General features: G+C 45.2%; 1 protein-coding gene across 1 annotated transcript in view; it reads right to left on the bottom strand.

The window, feature by feature from the left end:
• ZZEF1 (zinc finger ZZ-type and EF-hand domain containing 1) overlaps positions 1–12,030 on the bottom strand; it is a 1,733,356-nt gene that overhangs the window by 1,606,351 nt on the left and 114,975 nt on the right. The window contains exon 6 of the mRNA XM_086954803.1: positions 10,547–10,757. Within this exon, the coding sequence (XP_086810929.1) occupies positions 10,547–10,757 (211 nt within the window). The remainder of the gene's footprint in view (positions 1–10,546; positions 10,758–12,030) is intronic.

Genomic DNA, 12,030 nt, shown 5'->3' with positions numbered 1-12,030 from the left:
ACACACACCTAGAACCACACACACACACCCAGAGCCACACACACACCCAGGGCCACACACCCACCCACCCAAAGCCCCACACACACCCACCCAGAGCCCCACATACACCCACCCAGAGCCACACAGACACCCACCCAGAGCCACACACACACCCACCCAGAGCCACACACACACACACCCAGAGACATACACATAACATGAACTGCCTCTGGTTCCATATTCAGATATGCCCTTCCAGAGTTGGGCGTATTCATGGCGCTGTGGTCACTGTTTCAAATGCACAAGTTAGAGCTTGAAGCCTCGAGTCTGGCGGTGGGGGAGGGATGGATGTTACTTCTTAGACTAAGAAGCCCGTTTATGTGTAAGCAGGCGGCTGGAGTGCTAGGCACTTGATTCCAGCCGCAGCTGCGAGCGCCCCTTGGCCTGGACTTCATTTCCCGAGCTGCCGAGCTGCTCGTTAATAGATGCAGTGTGGAGTGTGCCTGTCCGTGTGAGCTGCCAGGAGTCTCCTGAGACTAGTGCAGCAGCTCAGTCACTGATCACAGCCAGCAGCACCGACAGGCAGAGCTGCTTCCTCACTCTCTGGCGCACACACACGTTTTTTTCCTGTTTTTTTTCCCCCTTTTGGAATCGGGTCCCTGGTGAAGCTTTTCTGCAAAATCGGCATCCAGTTGGACGAGCACCTTGCACCCGGGAAGAGGACTGTGCATGCCTGGACTCCCTCTTGCGGCGACGGCAGCGCACAAAGTGCAGGCACAAGAGGACTCCCAGCAGTAAGTAGCGCTCTCCACTGGAGTGCACGTTTGTCTACTGACTACAAAAGGCCGCCATTGAGGAGTGTCACAATATAATTTTACTGCCTCTTTTATGGATCAATTTCTCCTAATAAACCTGAATCTATGAGTAATATCATGATTCAAACTGTGGAATTTGTTTAAAGAGTGCAGGTTGCAAGAAGCTGCACCAGGACTCAGAAGTCAGTCCTCTTTCAGATACACCTTCACCAGACTCTGCGTGTTTCTAGTTCAAGTTCAAGTTCAGGCATTTATATTGCGCACTACTCACCCAGAGGGTCTCAAGGCGCTTGGGAAGGGGTTCATTATTTGTCGAAAAGCCAGGTTTTAAGTTCTTTTCTGAAGGAGATGTGGTTTTGAGTAAGGCGGAGGCGAGTGGGGAGTGAGTTCCAGGTCTTGGCCGCCTGGAAGGAGAAGGATCTTCCTCCCATGGTGGATTTTCGGATGCGCGGGACTGCGGCGAGGGCTTGATTGGACGATCTTAGTTGGCGGGTGGGTTTGTAGAAGGACAGACGAGTGTTGAGGCATTCGGGTCCCAGATTGCAGAGGGCCTTGTGTGCGTGGGTGAGAAGACGGAATGTAATTCTTTTGTTGATGGGAAGCCAGTGGAGGTCTTTTAGGTGTCCGGTGATGTGATCTTGGCGAGGGATGTCCAATATGAGTCGCGCTGATGCGTTTTGGATGCGTTGGAGTTTTTTCTGTAATTTTGATGCGATTCCGGCGTATAGTGTGTTCCCATAATCCAGTCGGCTAGTGACCAGTGCGTGGGTGACAGTCTTTCTTGTCTCGAGGGGGATCCAGCGGAAGATCTTTTTGAGAATGCAAAGAAAGTTGAAGCAGGAGGATGAGACTGCGTTGACTTGTCTGGACATCGATAGAAAGGAGTCTAGGATGAAGCCAAGGTTCCGTGCATGGTCAGTGGGTGTGGGTGCTGTGCCCAGAGCGGAAGGCCACCAAGAGTCGTCCCAGGCCGAGGGGGAAGATCCCAGGATGAGCACCTCTGTTTTGTCGGAGTTGAGTTTTAGGCGGCTACGTTTCATCCATTCGGCTACTTCTTTCATGCCTTCGTGCAGATTGGTTTTGGCGGTGTTGGGGTCTTTGGTGAGGGAAAGGATTAATTGGGTGTCGTCGGCGTAAGAGATGATGTTGAGGTTGTGTTGGCGCGCGATGGATGCGAGTGGGCTCATGTAGACGTTGAATAGGGTGGGACTGAGTGATGATCCTTGTGGGACTCCATAGATGACTTTAGTAGCCTCTGAGTTGAATGGGGGAAGTCGGACACTCTGAGTTCTCCCCGCTAGGAACGAGATGATCCAGTCCAAGGCATTTCCTTGTATGCCGATGTTGCTGAGGCGTTGTATGAGGGTGCTGTGGCAGACTGTGTCGAAAGCGGCGGAGAGGTCGAGTAGAATGAGGGCCACTGTTTCTCCGTTGTCCAGTAGTGTTCTGATGTCGTCTGTTGCTGCAATGAGGGCGGTTTCGGTGCTGTGTTTGGCTCGAAATCCGGACTAAGAGGGGTCGAGGGAGTTGTTGGATTCAAGGAAGGCGGCGAGCTGGCTGTTTACGGCTTTCTCAATGACTTTGGCCGGGAATGGGAGGAGGGATATGGGTCGGTAGTTTTTAAGTTCAGAGGGGTCTGCTGTGGGTTTCTTTAAGAGGGCGCTGAGTTTGGCATGTTTCCAGCTTTCTGGGAAGGTGGCAGAGTTGAACGAGCAGTTGATGACATCACGGAGATGGGGTGCGATGATGGAGTCAGCTTTGTTGAAGATGTGGTGGGGGCAGGGGTCGGTTGGCGAACCAGAGTGGATTGAGTTCATGAGGCGGATGGTGTCTTCAGTGGTGATTGGGTTCCAGGCGCTAAGGATGTTAGTTGGCGGAGCAGGATCTGAGGGGGTGGGGAGGGTTGATCGCTGGGAGTGTTCTCGAAGCTGTTGTGGATGTCGGCAATTTTGTTGTAGAAGAATGAGGATAACGCATCGCAGAGGTCTTGGGAGGGAGTGATGTCGTTAGATGCTGCTGTGGGGTTGGTGAATTCTTTGACGATGTTGAAGAGTTCCTTGCTGTTGTGAGTGTTGTTGTCTAGACGATCCTTGAATGCTGATTTCTTGGTGGATCGAATCAGTTGGTGGTGTTTGCGGGTAGCTGCCTTGAGGGTGGCCATGTTGTCGGTGGTTGGGTTTTTTCTCCATGATTTCTCCAGGGTGCGGCATAGCTTCTTGGATTGTTTTAGGTCATCATTGAACCAGGGAGCCTTTTTGCTGGCTGATTTGATCTGGTGCTTTTTCAGGGGTGCTAATTCGTCGGCACTGTGGGTGATCCATTGCTTGAGATTGGTGGCCGCTTGGTTTGGGTCCAATGAGAGGGTGGGAGGGTTTTGGTTGAGCGAAGTGCGGAGTTGGTCAGAGGTGATTTTGTTCCAGTTTCTCCGAGGAATAGGTTGTGGGCGGTTGTGGGTCAGGGTGGTTTTGTAGCTGAAGTGAACACAGCTGTAGTCCGTCCAGTGGAGAGCTGTGGTGTGGTCGAAGGAGATGTACTTGCTGGAGGTGAAGATAGGGTTGAGCGTGTGTCCAGCTATATGGGTGGGGGTGTCAACAAGTTGTTTGAGTCAGAGGTTGGCCAGGTTGTCCAGAAGGTTGGAGGTGTTGCTGTCGTGTTTGTTTTCAAGGTGGTAGTTGAAGTCTCCTAAAAGAATGTAGTTCTCGGAGGCGAGGGCATGTGAACTGATGAAGTCAGTGATGTCTTCGCTGAATTGTGAGCGGGTTCCTGGAGGCCTGTAGATGAGGGTGCCTCTAAGAGTGGTCCAAGGGTCGGTGTGGATCTGGAAGTGGAGATGTTCGGCGGTTGCAAGATTATCGTCGGAGCTGGTCGTGATTTTGATGGTGTTCCTATGGATGATGGCGATGCCACCTCCTGTTTGATTGGTGCGGTCTTTTCGGGTAATCTTGTAAGCGTCCGGTATGGCTATGGCGATGTCGGGTGCTGATGATGCGTTCATCCATGTTTCTGTAAGGAAGGCGATGTCCGGTGACGCAGTGTCGAGTAGGTCCCAGAGTTCCGTTGCGTGTCTGTGGACCGAGCGGGTGTTCAGCAGGATGCACTTCAGGCGGTTAGAGTCGGAGCTGTGTGTGGAGGAAGTGGGTTTGGTGAGGGTCCTGAAGCAGTTGAACTTGCAGGAGACCGTGGGTTGCGTGATTCCCATACCGCAACAACGTTGGTCCGGGTGTGACCATTGAAAGAACAGGATTTTTGATATGGAAAGCTCCCCATCCCAATGAATACAGGACTACAACTTGAATGAAAGGAACCCACGACGGTCCTACTACATTGGCCACCCAAGGGCCTTATATGAAGCGCTCCTGTCTTTCCTTGTCCTGAAGAAGACCCCAGCCTGAGGATTTAATTTACCCTTTATCCAGGGGGTCGAAACGTAGACCAGACCATATCTATTCTCTGCACATAGGAATAACTAACGGAGTAAAACGGATCCTATGTTAAAGAGTTTATTGGAACTACAGATCGAAATATAGACTGTAAAGGATGTATTTTATAGCACTGTGATTGTTTTAAGGTCACAACTACCTTTACCCAGTCCTCACTTCTTTCCCATCACACCTATCCCATCTGAACTTTTCCCTTTTCCACCACTTTGAGCGCATTGAAATGTTCATGATTTGATATCATTTGTGCTGTTGTCTCCATATAAGTTCTACACTATTATATGAGAGCTGTGCCCCAAGGCAATTGTGTGATTCAATGAAGTAATTGAATAACATATCCTCTATGTCTAAATAGAATGATATTTGATAAACCCTGGGACCCTTTGATTGAAACTGGGTACTCAAACTACAATGTGCTAAAATAATGAATAAAAATAGAAGCACACTTTGGTTGTAGCAATCTTTTGGCTCCATATATGACTAAATGCATGTATTACATTTGATGTTACAGTGAATCTATAGACTCTGACCATTGTTATTGTATCGATCGAACTTGCAGGAGAGGCAGGCGAATGGGCCGTGGGTACGACCTGGGGCGGCATCGCAGCATTGTGGTGTGCGTCCGGGGTTGAGGGCGAGGAGAGTTGCGACATCATAAGTGACTCTGGTGGGTTGGGTGCGGTGGGGACCAGGGGGACAGGTGCTGGGCGCGGGCCAGGCGCGGACGGGCGTAGACGGGCTTACCTTTGGCGCACCTTCGGCGCGCATGGGGCGCAACCGCTGCGCGTGGACGCTGCACGTAGGTTCATCTGTCATAAATGGATTTAGGAGGGGGGCGGAGCGAGGGAGGGGCCGCAGGGAGGTGTGCTCGGGGTGGAGGGGCGGGCTGGCAGGCACAACAAGAAACAAAATGTCCGCTAATCTCAGCACAGGCACCACGATATCGCCAGAAGCAGGGAATTGATTCTGCAATGTGGGCAGAGGCGCAGATTCTCTTGGAAGCAGGCAGAGTCAACAGCTGTTACTAGCGCAGCAGGCAATTTAATATTTACTCGCGCTACCGGAAAAGCAATCACTCGCGCGATGTGGGCTGAGAGTAAAGCTTAAGCAGCACTACTAGAATGCTAAACACAAACACTGGTGGCAATATCTCCTCAAGCGCTACGATACCCAGTTTCCAGGGACCCTGGGGAGCGACCGATGCTGCACGAGACAGTTGAATCGCGTTCAATTAGCACGATTCTGGTAAAGTCTTCGCAATCAAAACCTGACTCATTGTTTCCCGCTCACAGGCGATCACTTTTATTTTACTGGCTGTCCTCAATCAAGATTTAAAATGCGTATTCCGTTCAAACGCTGCCCCTGAAACCAGCCACCAGTCTCGTTATTATGGTCTTCAGCTCTCTGACACCAAAACAACAAGCATTAGGCACAGACAGCGGGGGGGGCGGGTTAACAGCAGACGGACAGAGGGAGGGGGCCGGGTTAACGGGCACACGGACAGCGGGAGGGGGGGGCGGGAATGGGCACAAGTTACAAGCATACTGTGCAAAGCGAAACATTCACAAAACGAGGCAGCAACGAGACACACAAAGACGTAAAACAAACAGTTTAAAATATAAACAAAATGCTGCTTACCTGATCGCAAATAAAAACAGCAACACTCCGGCTAAAGGCACTTCGAAAAAGACGAAAAACAACACGGTAAAAAAAAAAAAAAAAACACCCGCCCACCGCCGCAATGACGTGCTAAAAGGGGCTGGATGAGAAAGAAAAGAAAAAAATAAATAAATAAAATCGCCGGAACACCCACGAGTCGCATCGCAGAATGACGGACGCCTCTCTTCCAATGGCTAGCCTCCATTTATGGAGCTAGCCAATGGAAGACAGAGGCGGGACAAAGCCCACATACTTGTAAACAATAGATTTCGACAGGCGAAACCTAAAAAGGATGTTCAATGATTAAGTTGCAGCAAAATAAAATCCAAATGCTCGTATATAAAAAAAACTTAAAATGGGGAAGAATAAAGAAGCCAGAAAAACATAATATGTTTAAAAAAAATATTAAATTGCTTTCAAGCACTTTTCAAAAGCAAGCAGGAACTTTATAATCTGACAGTTCGTTTGTGAGTCCATTGAGTCCAAGCAGCCAATGACCGCTGTCCTGAAAGTGCGTAATCTCTTAACCAGAAAGCAGTTCTTTAAGAAGAGCGTTGGTTCCTGATTCAGCTTCTTACAGTGACATATGATGTGATATATGTCCTCCTTAATGTGACCACAGAGCCGACAGGCAATGGTTGCAGGATGTTTCCAAGCAGGCTCGTCAGCCAATGTTGGATATTTACCAAATCTTAGGGCCATCAACCTTTTTTTGATAAAAACTGACTAAGTGGAATCCAAATAAGACGCCGGAATAAGTGATTTATAGCTGTTGATCACAACCCATGAGTGGGAGCGATGGGAAAAGATTTCCTTATCAGTGAATGAAATTTGGCAGCTTCATTTATTGCCTGTTTGAATGAAATAAATGGCAAATTTTTGTCCCAAAGCTGTGCAGTACATGTTAATTCCAGCGCGCTGGACAGGAATTTGTTTGCCTCTGATTTTTTTTGTGTTTCCAATTACTGCCATAAAAATTTGTTTAGATTATTATCCATGGCATTCATCTTAATCCGGTACCATACCTTTATGCATGTGTACGGTCTTCCCACTGACTCGTTCATAAGGCCAAATTCTAAGCGCGTTTGCGCTGGTGAAGCAGAGCGCGGGAGTTGAAAGACTCTCTTGTAGATTTTGGTAATTCGATTGTTTAGTAGGGCGGAATCCTTACACTTGCATAAGCGAAGGTGGGAAGAGCTTTGCTGGCAATTACAGTTAGTAATGGTTTAAGAGATGGGCCATCCAAATCTTTTGACAGGGGGCTGAATGCAAAGATTAGGGCTCCAGCTCTTTGTGTCAAATAATTTTTCTGGTCTTTTAAAGCCAACTTATCATCGATAAAGTATCCCAGATATTTATAATTTGATACACTTTCCAGCCTTTTTCCTTCAATGCAGATATTGTAATCTATTGAGCGCCGGTTGGTAATTAACATTGTTTTGGTCTTCGATAAATTCAGAGACAGTTTGTTTGCGGACAAGAAAACTGAAAGTTCAGTTAGTAGCCTGGACATACCAACTTTTGTTAAGCTCATGAGCACAAAGTCATCAGCATATGCGAGATGTGTGAGTTGCAAATTGCCTAATTTCGGTGAATGAGCATTACAGGAGTTTAATTTACCGGAAAGATCCGAGAGAAATAGATTGAATAGGTGTGAAGCCAGGACACAACCTTGTTTTAATCCGGTTCTTGTGAACACTTTTCTTGATAAACGGGAACCATCCCCTAGTTTTACTTGTGTCCATGTGTCTGAGTAAAATAGCAACAGGCCCCTTAATATGCTCTCAGGTATAGCCCATGCTCTCAATTTTGCCCATAATAGGTCCCGATCCACACTGTCAAATGCGGCTTGCAAATCTATAAAACATAGGTTCAGCTCCTGTTTGGTGCGCAGGCATTTTTCAGCTATCATAGTAATGGATAAAATATTCGAAATTGTTCCGATCCCCTCTCTAAACCCTGTTTGATTTATTGGGATCAATTCTCTTTCTCCAGACCATGTTACCAAGTCTTTTAAGAGAAGTGATGCAAAATATTTTGCTTCAACGTCCTGCAGTGCTATTAGTCGGTAGTTAAGTGGGTTGGTTCTATCGCCACCTTTACATATGGGCATTATTATGGATCCTTTCCAACTTTCCGGAACTTGGTTGTAGGTTTGTGCATCAGCAAAGAGGTTCTCAAGAAATGGGCTCCAATATTCGGGTGCATGTTTGTAAGCTGCTTGCGGGATGCCGTTTGGCCCCCGGGCCCCGTTGCTCTTGCCCTTTTTAATTACTTTTATTATCTCCACCGCAGAGTAAGCTCCTCCGCAGAGTAAGTTCCGAGTGTTGTAGCCGAGGTTGAGCTTTGCTTGGTTTAGTTATTAATAGCTGACTGCAGCATTCCGCCTCATTTGTCCTTTTATGATGATATTCTAGAATTAGTTGACTCCCTGAGATTTTTCTTGTATTTTCTTTATTTTCTTTAAATTTTAACGAGAGAAAAGTAGCCCATTCGCTTTCCTGCACATTCGATGTAAGTACATTCGAAGGTCTAATTAGTTGATTTATAATTTTCCAGAAAGTAATCGAATTCGGGAGTTTGGAGCTAAAGAGCAATTTAGTCCAAAAATTCTCATTTATCCCTTTTTTATGCTCCCAGACCTTTTTGTACAACTTTCCTAGAGCCTGGAAAATGTCCAATTGACAAGAATCTTTGACATTCGATTGTAACTTTTTATGTGTTTTTCGCAGATCACTTCTTAGATCTTTCCGTTCCTTCGGCAATTTGCTATTTAAACCGAGTCTATTGGCCTTCGTATCTGGTGATATCATTTGTAGCTTTAGATTCTCTAGAAAGAGAGACCATGCTTGAATATTATTGATTGGGATGTCACCTAAATTGTTCATCGTATCCTCTATTATCGAGAACCACGCGATTTTATTCGAATTAGACCAATTTATACTTTTTGATTATTGTGCATAGTTGGCCCTCGAGTATATATGATGCTTGGAATCTTTCCACGCACAAGTTGAATTTAATGTGTTGCATTGCATGATCACTCATGGGCAAGTATTCAATATAAAAACGATTTAATAAGGGAAATAGCGAAAGACTTACGATTGTATAATCCAGTATTGATTGGGCATGCAGACCATAGAAGGTTTTTTTAGGCGGTCGATCTTCATCAGTCCTTCTGTTCAGGACACGCATGCCTAAGTACTCCAATTCTGTCACCAATTGAGTGCCTAATCGATCCATTCTGATCCTTACCCCGCCTTGGGTCTGTTGTGGAACGCTCCAGTGCATGTTATCTGCAGTTAGTATTTCATCTTTCTCCAAGGAGTGTATCAGGTTGGAATTAAAGTCACCGGTAATTATCATGTTCAACGATGGCTCGGTGCTACGAAAGTCCGTTATTATATCACATAATAAGGCATTTTTTATCTTTTTCTCTCTAATTTTAGGTTGTGTGTAATAATTAATCAGGATAGTTGTCATTTTATTGCTTGCAGCTAGTCCTGATAATTTAATTACTTTAATACTTGGATCAGGAGATTTGAGTTGTTCCAAATTAATTTTTAGAGCTGATGACACGTAGACTGAAAGACCACCGATGGCTCAACAATAGATTTTACATTTTTCAGCGGGTACCGAGTAGTGCGTGAAGCCAGCCAACGCAATTTCTTCTTGCAGCCATGTCTCTTGTAAAGCGATTATATCGCAATTTGCATGATGACTCCATAAGCTTAAAACGTTCCAGTGATGTATACAGTGATCTGAATGAAAATCCCAGCAAAGAATACTCAATCTTACATCCATCCTTCCTCGGTCAGTAAATTGAGAACCATTAACTTGGGCAATAGTAACAGTTATTTACAGCGCTTACAAATGGCATAATGGAACTATGAAATGCTCTATAACAGCGGTTCTTAACCTGTGGTACGCGACTGCTTAGACAATTAAATAATACTGATAGATTAATAAAGTGAATATAAATTTTTAAAAAAACTGAACATTTTTAAACGCTGTATAAACATGAAAGAATTTGACAATGGAGCCTAAAAATTAAGTTGGTATTCTCAGACTGATTCGTGGGACAGTCCAAGTGCATCAAACAGAACATAGTATGGACGATAGGTTGCCTTAATTGAATTTAGAAAAGCTCCAGTCTTCCCAATAACAATAAAATTATGTTTGTTTTAAATTTGTTTGTCAATTAAATAAAATATTTGATTATTTGTGTATTGTTTTGTGGTTCAAATCAACAAAATTGGTTAGGCTGGGGACCCCGCCTTCCCGTTATGAGCATGTAGGTGTTCCCGGATCCCATTAATTATTCAGTGGGGGTCCCAGAATTCCAATGGGGCTCCCTGGATTCCAGGAGGGGTTCACATTAAGTCAAAAGGTCAAGAACCACTGCTCTATAAATGTATTAGTAGTATTATTAACATTACCATTATTATTTGTAATGTCAAATATCGATACTGCTACTAATACCAATGACAATAATATATGCACATGCTAGAGTATACATAAGGTACGATACAAAAGCTAATAATGCCAAAATTATACGTCTGAAACAAAATCACAAATGTATACAGCTGAAAAAATGGTTAAAACAAATTAACAGTATCTATATCAGTTGCAAAGAAACTCAACGAACAATATACTTACTGTGTATTTTCCAAAACAGCCTTTGCAATTGCTGGGTTTGTCTCCAAAGAAGCAGTCACTAGTGATGTCAAAAGAGACAAGTACCAGACCGCCGATGCATCGGAGACAGAAATCCCAGGTTTCTTGATTTTTTGATAGCCGACTGCCCTTAAACCACGAATCCTAGTGTCACAACCATCGCTGAGGCAGCGCTTGATATTTATCTGTACATCTGTATAAGACAAGCAATAGGTTATTAATTTTTGTACAAAGACACTTACATATTTGTTTTTTAAATAACTCACAATATAGTAACATATTCTAAAACTTATACTAACAAATTCCTCATGCTGGAGGAATCAATAAAAGTTTTAGCAGTATCATGATATATTTACACAGGCCATTAAATTAAAACAAATGATGCTAGTAGAACATGACAAACCCTTTGTATGTTCAGGCAGGGCCTTTGTGATGTGCAAGTGTGATAAGTGACAGATCTGCCCTCTCTAAGTCAGAGTGACCTATCCTGCCAACACCTATATTCCCTTGGCCTCACGGTCTGGGAAGAATACACAAATACCAACTGCCAGCAACACCTAGCCATGTGACCCAAGAACAATCTGCAGTCACCAAATGGGCAGGGCAAGCAAATGACAACTTTGTAAAAGTGGCACTTTCGGAATTGTGACTTAAAATGCAACTTTACCATTAAAGAGAGCTGTAAATTACAATTCTTTCAACACCAAACTCAATCTGCCTACCTGCTTCCAGTTTAAAGTTAGCACTAATTAAATGAGGAATAGATGGGGTAGGCGCCCGCAAGTACACCATGGTGTCATCTGTGTACATTGACATGACATACTATGTGTCTACTAGTTTAGTGCCCCATAGGTCCAGGCTCATCCGCAACCTACAGGACAGCAGCTTCACTCCAACTGCAAACAGCAACGGAGAAAAAGGGCACCCTTGTCTGGTGCCCCTTTCCAGCTTCCAGGCTTCTGAGACCAAGAAGCCCATATGAAGGTTTGCCATCCGGTCCGTGTATAGGAGCTGCATCGACTGCGTAAATTGCAGTTCAAAGGCCATCACACGTAGGACCGCCCACAAGTAGTGCCGGCCAACCATGTCCAATGAACGGGTTAAGATCGCGAGTGCGTGCAATATATGATTGAGGCACCGGTTTAGTCTGGGAGCACTACGGCACCCACTACCATAAGAAGTCTGGTGAGCAAGTTAGTTAATCAGAATGGAGAATGGACACTTGTAGCTTCATAACCACTGGTTATAATGGATCACCCTCATAAACGCTATGATGCCAAATGCGGTGTATATCGGTTATCCACCCCACGTTTAGCGTTATGGCATAGTCATCGGTGTCCAATTACGTGCTAAATGCCAGCTTCATCCTGAGGCAACCTCTGGTCTGGGTAGCAGTGTCTAGAGAATGAGGGGCACCCCCAGAGAGAAGGTAAAGGAAAGAAAAGAGTTTTAACTAAAAAACAATG

The sequence above is a fragment of the Lissotriton vulgaris genome, chromosome 2_1 (assembly GCF_964263255.1).
Source record: "Lissotriton vulgaris chromosome 2_1, aLisVul1.2, whole genome shotgun sequence".
Classification (NCBI taxonomy): Eukaryota; Metazoa; Chordata; class Amphibia; order Caudata; family Salamandridae; genus Lissotriton; species Lissotriton vulgaris.
This window is presented reverse-complemented; position numbering and strand designations above follow the sequence as displayed.